General features: G+C 48.5%; 1 protein-coding gene across 4 annotated transcripts in view; it reads right to left on the reverse strand.

Annotated features, from left to right (window-relative positions):
• LOC139407437 (EYA transcriptional coactivator and phosphatase 4) overlaps positions 1 to 13,975 on the reverse strand; it is a 176,483-nt gene that overhangs the window by 64,219 nt on the left and 98,289 nt on the right. For 3 of the 4 annotated variants that reach the window (XM_071151225.1, XM_071151226.1, XM_071151224.1), the window contains exons 4-5: positions 11,801 to 11,907; positions 68 to 151 (exon numbers count right to left, since the gene is read on the reverse strand). In XM_071151225.1, coding sequence (XP_071007326.1) covers positions 68 to 151; positions 11,801 to 11,907 — 191 coding nt within the window. The remainder of the gene's footprint in view (positions 1 to 67; positions 152 to 11,800; positions 11,908 to 13,975) is intronic. The other variant, XM_071151227.1, reaches the window with a different exon arrangement.

The raw sequence follows: 13,975 nt of genomic DNA on the forward strand, positions 1-13,975 counted from the left end.
GAAAACACACATCACGCCACACCACTCCAGAGCAGGCCGCTCAGACACACACATGCTCAGTCAATACCATAGTCCTTTCCACTGTGGCCAGGGGGCGGGCTACTGCAGCCCAGCAGCCAATCAGCCGTGTTTAGAATAGTCATGGTCTCTCCTGAATGGGCGGAGGATCAGAGAGGGGGCGGGGTTACAACTCACAGACAACCAATCTGCTCTCTTACCTCAATAAGCCAAACCAGAACACTGCTGTTGTTCATTTGGGTTCAGAATGGTTCATTTGGGTTCAGAATGGTTCATTTGGGTTCCGAATGGTTCATTTGGGTTCCGAATGGTTCATGAAGGATCAGAATTGTTCATGAAGGTTGAGAATGGTTCATTTGGGTTCCGAATGGTTCATTTGGGTTCCGAATGGTTCATTTGGGTTCCGAATGATTCATGAAGGTTCAGAATGGTTTACAAAATGTCACTCGGTATTCAAAGTAGTTATTTTCAGTCACAACTGGAGTATCCAGAAGATTGTTACATGTAGTAAACACAGTTGCTGCCAAATATATTGACACCCTTGCGGTATTCTTAAATAGTTCCCTATTTCTTCTAAAATAAGTTTAAATATTTTAGACACACACCGTCTTATTGGATCTTCATACATTGCAGAACTAATTAATTATTTTGTTAACTTAAAAGTTTATCATTTTAATTTAGAACATAAAGACAAATGGAATGGGCAACGTTATTGGCACCCCAGAGCTAGTACTTAGGTACAGAGTCCTTGGCCAAGATAACTGCAGACAAACCCTTCATGTCGTCATCAATGAGCTTCACCTTTCTACTGGCAATGTGGCAGCAAACTGCTCCAAGTCTTGAATGTTTGAGAGGTGTCCTCCACCAACTGTGATGTTTTCAGATCTCACCATAGGTTATGGATTCTGATTCAGATCTCACCATAGGTTAGGGATGTGATTCAGATCTCACCATAGGTTAGGGATGTGATTCAGATCTCACCATAGGTTAGGGATGTGATTCAGATCTCACCATAGGTTAGGGATGTGATTCAGATCTCACCATAGGTTAGGGATGTGATTCAGATCTCACCATAGGTTAGGGATGTGATTCAGATCTCACCATAGGTTATGGATTCTGATTCAGATCTCACCATAGGTTAGGGATGTGATTCAGATCTCACCATAGGTTATGGATTCTGATTCAGATCTCACCATAGGTTAGGGATGTGATTCAGATCTCACCATAGGTTAGGGATGTGATTCAGATCTCACCATAGGTTAGGGATGTGATTCAGATCTCACCATAGGTTAGGGATGTGATTCAGATCTCACCATAGGTTAGGGATGTGATTCAGATCTCACCATAGGTTAGGGATGTGATTCAGATCTCACCATAGGTTATGGATTCTGATTCAGATCTCACCATAGGTTAGGGATGTGATTCAGATCTCACCATAGGTTAGGGATGTGATTCAGATCTCACCATAGGTTAGGGATGTGATTCAGATCTCACCATAGGTTAGGGATGTGATTCAGATCTGGACTCTTCAACGGTGTCAATGTGGACCATGCAGTTGGATTTTAACAGTGAGGAGGCGAACAGCAAATCTGGACTTTTACTTGCAGGACAACATAAGACTCGCGTACCGATATATTTACAACATAAGACTCGCGTACCGATATATTTACAACATAAGACTCGCGTCCCGATATATTTACAACATAAGACTCGCGTCTCGATATATTTACAACATAAGACTCGCGTACCGATATATTTACAACATAAGACTCGCGTACCGATATATTTACAACATAAGACTTGCGTACCGATATATTTACAACATAAGACTCGCGTCCCGATATATTTACAACATAAGACTCGCCTACAGATATATTAACAACATAAGACTCGCGTACAGATATATTTACAACATAAGACTCGCGTACCGATATATTTACAACATAAGACTCGCGTCCCGATATATTTACAACATAAGACTCGCATACCGATATATTTACAACATAAGACTCGCGTACAGATATATTTACAACATAAGACTCGCGTACCGATATATTTACAACATAAGACTCGCGTCCCGATATATTTACAACATAAGACTCGCGTACAGATATATTTACAACATAAGACTCGCGTACAGATATATTTACAACATAAGACTCGCGTACCGATATATTTACAACATAAGACTCGCGTACAGATATATTTACAACATAAGACTCGCGTACAGATATATTTACAACATAAGACTCGCGTACCGATATATTTACAACATAAGACTCGCGTCCCGATATATTTACAACATAAGACTCGCGTACCGATATATTTACAACATAAGACTCGCGTCCCGATATATTTACAACATAAGACTCGCGTCCCGATATATTTACAACATAAGACTCGCGTCCCGATATATTTACAACATAAGACTCGCGTACAGATATATTTACAACATAAGACTCGCGTACCGATATATTTACAACATAAGACTCGCGTACAGATATATTTACAACATAAGACTCGCGTACCGATATATTTACAAAATAAAATAAACTGGTCAAAGACAAACTGAAAGAAAACATGCAGCGCTCTAGTAAAGAAACGTTGAGGCCTGTAACCCAGTTAGCATGTCGACCCGTTACCTGTCCTACAAACAAGGAAAGGTGACCTTTGTTTAAATGCCAACACTCATTATGTAACAGCCAATGAGAATCCGTTTCGAATCAGACTATTCAACAGCATGAATTTCAATACACACATTGTCAGATGATAAACAACCGTTCTAATGTTAATCATGAATACACTTCAGGATATGAACATGTACGTTCCTCCAGGCTACTACCACATCGCCCACCAATGAAAAATCATCAGCTCCGAAAGAGCCCCATTTTGCCCGTCAATTCTCTGAAAATGAAAAATAACAGAAAAAAACCCCTTCTTCTTCAAATCACAGAGGGGAAAAAAAAACAAGGTCATCATTTTTTCACATTTCTGAAGATTCACCTGAACATTTCAATTGTTAAACATGACCACCTTGAAGAGGTCATTTCTGATCGTTATATGACAAGACAGAGTGACATTTTACAGGGAGCAACACAAAACAATAGGTTTCGGGGCCAAACCGAACTAAATGTTTCTCTTCTTTTACAGCAACAACCAACAGGACATCTAAACCCACATGATCAATATATAAATGTGTCCAATAAAACCATAAATAATTTCTGCTTATTTATGAAAAGTTTTAGGCTATAGAGGACATCTGGCCACTCCAGAACACATCCCGGCCCTAGTGGTATCATCCCTACTGGTATCATCTCTACTGGTATCATCCTGGCCCTACTGGTATCATCCCTACTGGTATCATCCCGGCCCTACTGGTATCATCTCTACTGGTATCATACCGGCCCTACTGGTATCATACTGGCCCTACTTGTATCATCCCGGCCCTACTGGTATCATCCCTACTGGTATCATCCCGGCCCTAATGGTATCATCCCTACTGGTATCATCTCTACTGGTATCATCCCGGCCCTACTGGTATCATCCCTACTGGTATCATCCCGGCCCTACTGGTATCATCTCTACTGGTATCATACCGGCCCAGCTGGTATCATCCCGGCCCTACTGGTATCTGGTATCATCTACTGGTATCATACCGGCCCTACTGGTATCATCCCGGCCCTACTGGTATCATCCCTACTGGTATCATACCGGCCCTACTGGTATCATACCGGCCCTACTGGTATCATACCGGCCCTACTGGTATCATACTGGCCCTACTTGTATCATCCCGGCCCTACTGGTATCATCCCTACTGGTATCATCCCGGCCCTACTGGTATCATCCCTACTGGTATCATCCCGGCCCTAGTGGTATCATCCCGGCCCTAGCGGTATCATCCCTAAGGGTATCATCCCGGGCCTAGTGGTATCATCCCTAAGGGTATCATCCAGGCCCTAATTGTATCATAGTCGTGGGTGTCATGGTCGTGGGTGTTGTGGTCGTGGCAGTCATGGTCATGGGTGTCACGGTCGTGGTCGTGGTCATGGCTGCCATGGTCATGGCCGTCATGGTTGTGGTCGTCATGGTTGTGGTCGTGGTCGTGGTCATGGCTGTCATGGTCGTGGGTATCATGGTCGTAGTCGTGGTCATGGTCATGGCTGTTATGGTCGTGGGTGTCATGGTCGTAGTCGTGGTCATGGCTGTCATGGTCGTGGGTATCATGGTCGTAGTCGTGGTCATGGCTGTCATGGTCGTGGGTGTCATGGTCGTAGTCGTGGTCATGGCTGTCATGGTCGTGGGTATCATGGTCGTAGTCGTGGTCATGGTCATGGCTGTTATGGTCGTGGGTGTCATGGTCATCATGGTCGTGGTCATGGTCATGGGTGTCATGGTCGTGGGTATCATGGTCGTAGTCGTGGTCATGGTCATGGCTGTTATGGTCGTGGGTGTCATGGTCGTAGTCGTGGTCATGGCTGTCATGGTCGTGGGTATCATGGTCGTAGTCGTGGTCATGGCTGTCATGGTCGTGGGTGTCATGGTCGTAGTCGTGGTCATGGCTGTCATGGTCGTGGGTATCATGGTCGTAGTCGTGGTCATGGTCATGGCTGTTATGGTCGTGGGTGTCATGGTCATCATGGTCGTGGTCGTGGTCGTGGGTGTCATGGTCGTGGTCGTGGTCATGGCTGTCATGGTCGTGAGTATCATGGTCATGGTCGTGGTCATGGTCATGGGTGTCATGGTCGTGGGTATCATGGTCATCATGGTCGTGGTCATGGGTGTCATGGTCGTGGGTATCATGGTCATCATGGTCGTGGTCGTGGTCATGTTTGTGGTCATGGGTGTCATGGTCATCATGGTCATGGTCGTGGGTATCATGGTCGTAGTCGTGGTCATGGCTGCCATGGTCGTGGTCATGGTCATGGCTGTCATGGTCGTGGGTATCATGGTCATGGTTGTGGGTGTCATGGTCATGGTCGTAGGTGTCATGGTCATGGCTGTCAAGGTTGTGGGTATCATGGTCATCATGGTCGTGGGTATCATGGTCGTAGTCGTGGTCATGGCTGTCATGGTCGTGGTCATGGTCATGGCTGTCATGGTCATGGGTGTCATGGTCGTGGGTATCATGGTCATGGTCGTGGGTGTCATGGTCATGGCTGTCAAGGTCGTGGGTATCATGGTCATCATGGTCGTGGGTATCATGGTAGTGGTCATGGTCATGGCTGTCATGGTCGTGGGTATCATGGTCATGGTCGTGGGTGTCATGGTCATGGTCGTGGGTGTCATGGTCATGGCTGTCAAGGTCGTGGGTATCATGGTCGTAGTCATGGTCATGGGTGTCAAGGTCGTGGGTATCATGGTCGTAGTCGTGGTCATGGCTGTCGTGGTCGTGGGTATCATGGTCGTAGTCGTGGTCATGGTCATGGCTGTCGTGGTCGTGGGTATCATGGTCGTAGTCGTAGTCGTGGTCATGGCTGTCAAGGTCGTGGGTATCATGGTCATCATGGTCGTAGTCGTGGTCATGGCTGTCATGGTCGTGGGTATCATGGTCGTAGTTGTGGTCATGGTCATGGCTGTCATGGTCGTGGGTGTCATGGTCGTAGTCGTGGTCATGGTCATGGCTGTCATGGTCGTGGGTGTCATGGTCGTAGTCGTGGTCATGGCTGTCATGGTCGTGGTCATGGTCGTGGGTGTCATGGTCGTAGTCGTGGTCATGGCTGTCATGGTCGTGGGTATCATGGTCGTAGTCGTGGTCATGGCTGTCATGGTCGTAGTCGTAGTCATGGTCATGGCTGTCATGGTCGTGGGTGTCATGGTCGTAGTCGTGGTCATGGCTGTCATGGTCGTAGTCGTGGTCATGGTCATGGCTGTCATGGTCGTGGGTGTCATGGTCGTAGTCGTGGTCATGGCTGTCATGGTCGTGGTCATGGTCGTGGGTGTCATGGTCGTAGTCGTGGTCATGGTCATGGCTGTCATGGTCGTGGGTATCATGTTCGTAGTCGTGGTCATGGCTGTCATGGTCGTAGTCGTGGTCATGGTCATGGCTGTCGTGGTCGTGGGTATCATGGTCGTAGTCGTAGTCGTGGTCATGGCTGTCGTGGTCGTGGGTATCATGGTCGTAGTCGTAGTCGTGGTCATGGCTGTCGTGGTCGTGGGTGTCATGGTCGTGGTCGTGGTCATGGCTGTCATGGTCGTGGGTATCATGGTCGTAGTCGTGGTCATGGCTGTCATGGTCGTAGTCGTAGTCGTGGTCATGGCTGTCGTGGTCGTGGGTGTCATGGTCGTAGTCGTGGTCATGGCTGTCATGGTCTTGGGTATCATGGTCGTAGTCGTGGTCATGGCTGTCATGGTCGTGGGTGTCATGGTTGTGGTCGTGGTCATGGCTGTCATGGTCGTGGGTATCATGGTCGTAGTCGTGGTCATGGCTGTCATGGTAGTAGTCGTGGTCATGGTCATGGCTGTCGTGGTCTTGGGTATCATGGTCGTAGTCGTGGTCGTGGGTATCATGGTCGTAGTCGTAATCGTGGTCATGGCTGTCATGGTTGTGGGTATCATGGTAGTAGTCGTGGTCGTGGTCATGGCTGTCATGGTCGTGGGTATCATGGTCGTAGTCGTGGTCATGGCTGTCATGGTCGTGGGTATCATGGTCGTAGTTGTGGTCATGGCTGTCATGGTCGTAGTCGTAGTCGTGGTCATGGCTGTCGTGGTCGTGGGTATCATGGTAGTAGTCGTGGTCATGGCTGTCGTGGTCGTGGGTATCATGGTCGTAGTCGTGGTCATGGCTGTCATGGTCGTGGGTATCATGGTAGTAGTCGTGGTCATGGCTGTCGTGGTCGTGGGTATCATGGTCGTAGTCGTGGTCATGGCTGTCGTGGTCGTGGGTATCATGGTCGTAGTCGTTGTCATGGTCATGGCTGTCATGGTCATGGGTGTCATGGTCGTAGTCGTGGTCATGGCTGTCGTGGTCGTGGGTATCATGGTCGTAGTCGTGGTCATGGTCATGGCTGTCATGGTCGTGGGTGTCATGGTCATGGTCGTAGTCGTGGTCATGGCTGTCATGGTCGTGGGTGTCATGGTCGTAGTCGTGGTCATGGCTGTCGTGGCCGTGGGTATCATGGTCGTAGTCGTGGTCATGGTCATGGCTGTCGTTGTCGTGGGTGTCATGGTCATGGTCGTAGTCGTGGTCATGGCTGTCATGGTCGTGGGTGTCATGGTCGTAGTCGTGGTCATGGCTGTCGTGGTCGTGGGTATCATGGTCGTAGTCGTGGTCATGGTCATGGCTGTCATGGTCGTGGGTGTCATGGTCATCATGGTCGTAGTAGTGGTCATGGCTGTCGTGGTCATGGTCATGGCTGTCAAGGTCGTGGGTATCATGGTCGCAGTCGTGGTCATGGCTGTCGTGGTCATGGCTGTCATGGTCGTCATGGTCGTCGTGGTCATGGTCGTAAATTTACACACTCATGTTGATAAATCTCACAGTTTGCTTGTAAATCATCCCAAGCATGATTTACCCACAGATGTGTGGCTCCGTACGGTCGACAATGAATCACATCTATAACCTATGACAAGAGCGGAAAACAGCAGTGGGTGGAGGGCACCTCTCCAACATTCAATTAGAGCAGATCGCTGCTGAAATGTGGTCCAATTTGCTAGTAGAAAGGCTCATCGAAGGCTACAAGAAGCCGTTTGTTGGCAGTTAGTTATTAATAAACGATTAAACTACTCCGATTCAACGAGAGAACAAGCTGTATAAAGTCAATCTTCAAGCACAATGTTTCCTAGGTTTTCTTCTCATTGTTCTTCAATGACATCTCGTCGCCAGACACACCTAGAGCTAGACGACTGAAACTTTATCAATCCCCTCTGGGAAGACAGCCCAAACAGGACCCGCTGAAATGAACAAATACCACGAAGACCACTGCTGGCCAATGAGATGGCTGATGTCAGGTGAATGGAATGTTGGGTATGTGGTGTGTGTGTTGCTTTAGTCCCGCCCAGAGGGGCTGTTAAAACTATTAACTCTGACATCATCAAGTTTGATTGAATATCATCTAGCTAGCATCCTTTAATAGGGAGAGAGATGTAAGTACGTTATAAACACACTGACTATAGAAGAATGTGGTACATTACAGTTTTTCCATTACATCTATTACGTCTATGAAAGACTGAATACTGTACTCATCAACAATGAGGTGATAACAGAGTGTTTAACTACTCTCTCGTTCCCCCATGTTCTCTCTCTCTCTCTCTCTCTCTCTCTCTCTGTCTCCCTCTCTGTCTCTCTCTCTGTCTCTCTCTTCTCCTCATTACTCTCCTCTATCCTCCTGTTTCTCTCCTCTCCTCCTCCCTCTCCTCACATCTCTCAGAGAGAGTTAGAGAGAGAGAGAGACAGTGAGAGAGAGTGAGAGCGACAGTGAGAGCGACAGTGAGAGAGTTAGAGAGAGAGAGAGAGAGAGAGAGAGAGAGAGAGAGAGACAGAGAGAGAGAGAGAGACAGTGGGACAGTGAGAGAGAGAGACAGTGAGAGAGAGAGAGAGAGAGAGAGAGGGAGAGAGACAGAGAGGGAGAGAGAGAGAGAGAGAGAGTGAGAGAGAGAGACAGAGAGGGAGAGAGTCAGAGAGAGAGAGAGAGAGAGACAGAGAGGGAGAGAGTCAGAGAGAGAGAGAGAGAGAGAGAGAGAGAGAGTGAGAGAGAGAGTGAGAGAGAGAGAGAGAGAGAGAGAGAGAGAGACAATGAGAGAGACAGTGAGAGAGGGAGAGAGAGAGAGAGAGAGAGAGAGAGACAGTGAGAGAGACAGTGAGAGAGGGAGAGAGAGAGAGAGACAGTGAGAGAGACAGTGAGAGAGGGAGAGAGAACAAGACTTGGTGGTGTTGACATCTGAGTGAGTGTGATGCTTTAAAGCTCTAGAGGAGGAAATAGTTTCCAGTGCTCTGTGGGCTGCGCTTCAAACACACACACACACACACACACACACACACACACACACACACACACACACACACACACACACACACACACACACACACACACACACACACACACACACACACACACACTATACTTGCGGGGACCAATCAATTGATCCCCATTCAAAATCTCATTTTCCATAACTCCTAACCCTAATTCTAATGGTATCCCTAACCCTAATACCTAACCTTAAAATAGCCTTTTTCCTTGTGAGGGCCTTGACATGTTCCCTGTTTTTTTTTTATCCTTATGAGGACTTCACGAGGGCCTCATTTATAACAATTTGCGTCAATTTCACACTAAATATCGTACAAACATACTGAGATTGATGAATTTGTCGCACGCACGGTATAAAATCAGACCGGTCCTGAAACTGGGGGAGGAAGTAAAAATTACCCATCAGTCACCTTTTTAATGGTGACAATAACACCCTTATTTCCTGCATACTTTGGACACTTTGGACGTATTTGGAAATGAGGACTAAATATATCTAAAGGAAATAGAAACGGCCTTAACTTAATCAGACGTTTCTGGAGGTTTTGACGACAGAATGTTCCCACTGTTGCAGTAACATTTAGGCCCGAGACTATCTGACAGACAGACAAAAACAATAGCAAATAGTTGTGGCCCTTGTAAACAGATCATTTGATAGGGCTTAATGTTTTGCATTGTCTTTTTGTCTCCCCCCCCTCTAATCTACACGCTACCGTGAACTCTGACACGTCGTCTAGATACAGTGGTAGACATTACACCCTTCAATGCAACGGATGAACAGCCTGTTTTGTAATTGTTGTAGAACGCAAAAGACACAAAATGGATGTTCTCTCTTCTCACAAATGGCTCAACGATTGTCATCTTGTTAGTAACCTGTAATTTGTTATGAACAAACATGTCCATCTTATCCCCCATTTGCTGCTTGAGTGCTTGGAATGCAATGCTTCAAACAATAGAAACTCAGCGTACCCGTGGTGTAAAGTTTGCGGGAAGGTGAACACATTCTTACGTCAAGTTCAGTTAAAAAAATAATAATAATTCTGTGTGAAAACCACACGCAGGTTTCGGGGTATATTTGGTACGTATTGCATGCACTGGTTTATCAGAGGCCCCCAGGTCACCAGAAGGATAGTAAAACCAAACACACACCATCAGCCAAGTGGTCGGTGGGAGAGAAGAGAAGGGTGTAACTCTCTGTTTATACACTTTATCCAAAGGTTTAGTCCAGGACTCACACCTCTCTATGTATCTGTGCGTGAGAGAGAGACTGTTGAGTGTGTATGTGTGTGAACTAGACCTTCAATTCTAAATGGTTTACAGTACTGGTTAGTGAATGGTTTACAGTACTGGCTAGTAATGGTTTACAGTACTGGCTAGTAATGGTTTACAGTACTGGTTAGTGAATGGTTTACAGTACTGGTTAGTGAATGGTTTACAGTACTGGTTAGTGAATGGTTTACAGTACTGGTTAGTGAATGGTTTACAGTACTGGCTAGTAATGGTTTACAGTACTGGTTAGTGAATGTTTTACAGTACTGGTTAGTGAATGGTTTACAGTACTGGTTACTGAATGGTTTACAGTACTGGCTAGTAATGGTTTACAGTACTGGCTAGTGAATGGTTTACAGTACTGGCTAGTAATGGTTTACAGTACTGGTTAGTGAATGGTTTACAGTACTGGTTAGTGAATGGTTTACAGTACTGGTTAATGAATGGTTTACAGTACTTGTTAGTGAATGGTTTACAGTACTGGTTAGTGAATGGTTTACAGTACTGGTTACTGAATTGTTTACAGTACTGGTTAGTGAATGGTTTACAGTACTTGTTAGTGAATGGTTTACAGTACTTGTTAGTAATGGTTTACAGTACTGGTTAGTGAATGGTTTACCGTACTGGTTAGTAAATGGTTTACAGTACTGGTTAGTGAATGGTTTACAGTACTGGTTAGTGAATGGTTTACAGTACTGGTTACTGAATTGTTTACAGTACTTGTTAGTGAATGGTTTACAGTACTGGTTAGTGAATGGTTTACAGTACTGGTTAGTGAATGGTTTACAGTACTGGTTAGTAATGGTTTACAGTACTGGTTAGTGAATGGTTTACAGTACTGGTTAGTGAATGGTTTACAGTACTGGTTAGTGAATGGTTTACAGTACTGGTTAGTGAATGGTTTACAGTACTCCCTCCCTCCCTCCACCCCTCTCACCCTCCCTCCACCCCTCTCTCCCTCCCTCCACCCCTCTCTCCCTCCCTCCACCCCTCACTCCCTCCCTCCACCCCTCTCACCCTCCCTCCACCCCTCTCTCCCTCCCTCCACCCCTCTCACCCTCCCTCCACCCCTCTCTCCCTCCCTCCACCCCTCTCTCCCTCCCTCCACCCCTCTCTCCCTCCCTCCACCCCTCACTCCCTCCCTCCACCCCTCTCACCCTCCCTCCACCCCTCTCTCCCTCCCTCCACCCCTCTCTCCCTCCCTCCATCCCTCTCTCCCTCCCTCCACCCCCCTCCCTCGCTCCCTGCCCCATCTCTCTCTCCCCCATCTCTCCACCCCTCTCTCCCTCCCCCATCTCTCCACCCCTCTCTCCCTCCCCCATCTCTCCCTTCCTCCATCCCACTCTCCCTCCCCATCTCTCCCTCCCTCCATCCCACTCTCCCTCCCCATGTCTCCCACTCTCCCTCCCCATCTCTCCCTCCATCCATCCCACTCTCCCTCCCCATCTATCCCTCCCTTCACCCCTCTCTCCCTTCCTCCCTCCACCCCTCCCTCTCCCACCCCATCTCTCCCTCCCTCCACCCCTCCACCTCCACCCCTCCCTCCCTCTCACCTCCAGTTCCGTTGGTAGTGACAGAGGAACCTGTCAGCTTGGAGCCTGATGAGTCTCCGCCCACCACACTGTTATGAGGACTGGCTAGGTCTTGCATCTCCATAGGCCTGACACAAACACACACACACACACACACACACACACACAGAGAGAGAGAAAAGAGAGAGAAATGGAGTACAGTCCATGTCAGTCTGAAACCAAAATGCAGAACACACACTAACGCACACTAACACACACTAACACACACAGACACACTAACACACACAGACACACTAACACACACAGACACTAACAAACACAGACACTCTAACACACACACACAGACACACTAACACACACAGACACACTAACACACACAGACACTCTAACACACACAGACACTCTAACACACACTAACACACACACACACACACACACACACACACACACACACACACACACACACACACACACACACTCTTACACACACAGACACTCGAACACACACAAACACACACAGACACTCGAACACACACACACACACACACACACACACACACACACACACACACACACACACACACACACACACACACACACACACACTCTAACACACTCTAACACACACAGACACAGTATTTTACACCCTGAGTTAAATGTAATGAGTCTGCTGCCCATGCTGTTAATGTTTACTGTTTGTATAAAGACTTATACACTGGTAGACATGCCAGCCTTGTCAACCTGGCAGCTACTGAGAGGGGACAGGTGAGGGGGGGACAGGCAAGGGGGGACAGGTGAGGGGGGACAGGAAAGGGGGACAGGTATGGGGAGACAACTGAGGGGGGACAGGTATGGGGGACAGGTGAGGGGGGACAGGTAGGGGGGACAGGTATGGGGGGACAGGTGAGGGGGGACAGGAGAGGGGGACAGGTATGGGGGGACAGGTGAGGGGGGACAGGTGAGGGGGGACAGGTGAGGGGGGACAGGTATGGGGGGACAGGTGAGGGGGGACAGGTGTGGGGGGACAGGTGAGCGGGGACAGGTGTAGGGGGACAGGTGAGGGGGGACAGGTGTAGGGGGACAGGTGAGGGGGGACAGGTGTAGGGGGATGGGTGAGGGGGGACAGGTGTTGGGGGACAGTTGAGGGGGGACAGGTGTAGGGGGAGAGGTGAGGGGGGACAGGTGTAGGGGGATGGGTGAGGGGGGACAGGTATGGGGACAGGTGGGGGGGACAGGTGTAGGGGGAGAGGTGAGGGGGGACAGGTGTAGGGGGATGGGTGAGGGGGGACAGGTATGGGGGGACAGTTGAGGGGGGACAGGTGAGGGGGGACAGGTGTAGGGGGAGAGGTGAGGGGGGACAGGTGTAGGGGGATGGGTGAGGGGGGACAGGTATGGGGGACAGGAGAGGGGGGACAGGTGAGGGGGGGACAAGTGAGGGGGGACAGGTGAGGGGGGACAGGTGAGGGAGGGACAGGTGATCTCACCAACAGAACACACACATAAACATTCTGTTATCAGAGGAGCCTGGTTTGATGTTGATGATAATGTGTTTTCTTGCGGGGGGGGGGGGGGGGGGGGGGGCAGGCCAGGGGGAGGTGCTGATACAGGAAGTGGACTGCCAACGAGCTTCTCAAATACCAAGCCCCTCGAATCACACTCCGACAGCCTGGGATATACAGCGAGTTGTCAGTCTGGGCCACGTACATAGACTCACGGTGCGTGGCTTTCAGATTGAAGGCCTGTCTAAGACGAGAGCAAAACAACTGGCGAAGTACTGCTCTGTTTCAGCTGTTATGGTCAGTCTAGCTGTATGGAGGAGAAGGTACTGCTCTGTTTCAGCTGTTATGGTCAGTCTAGCTGTATGGAGGAGAAGGTACTGCTCTGTTTCAGCTGGTATGGTCAGTCTAGCTGTATGGAGGAGAAGGTACTGCTCTGTTTCAGCTGGTATGGTCAGTCTAGCTGTATGGAGGAGAAGGTACTGCTCTGTTTCAGCTGGTATGGTCAGTCTAGCTGTATGGAGGAGAAGGTACTGCTCTGTTTCAGCTGGTATGGTCAGTCTAGCTGTATGGAGGAGAAGGTACTGCTCTGTTTCAGCTGGTATGGTCAGTCTAGCTGTATGGAGGAGAAGGTACTGCTCTGTTTCAGCTGGTATGGTCAGTCTAGCTGTATGGAGGAGAAGGTACTGCTCTGTTTCAG

Source organism: Oncorhynchus clarkii, chromosome 4, assembly GCF_045791955.1.
Source record: "Oncorhynchus clarkii lewisi isolate Uvic-CL-2024 chromosome 4, UVic_Ocla_1.0, whole genome shotgun sequence".
Taxonomy (NCBI): Eukaryota; Metazoa; Chordata; class Actinopteri; order Salmoniformes; family Salmonidae; genus Oncorhynchus; species Oncorhynchus clarkii.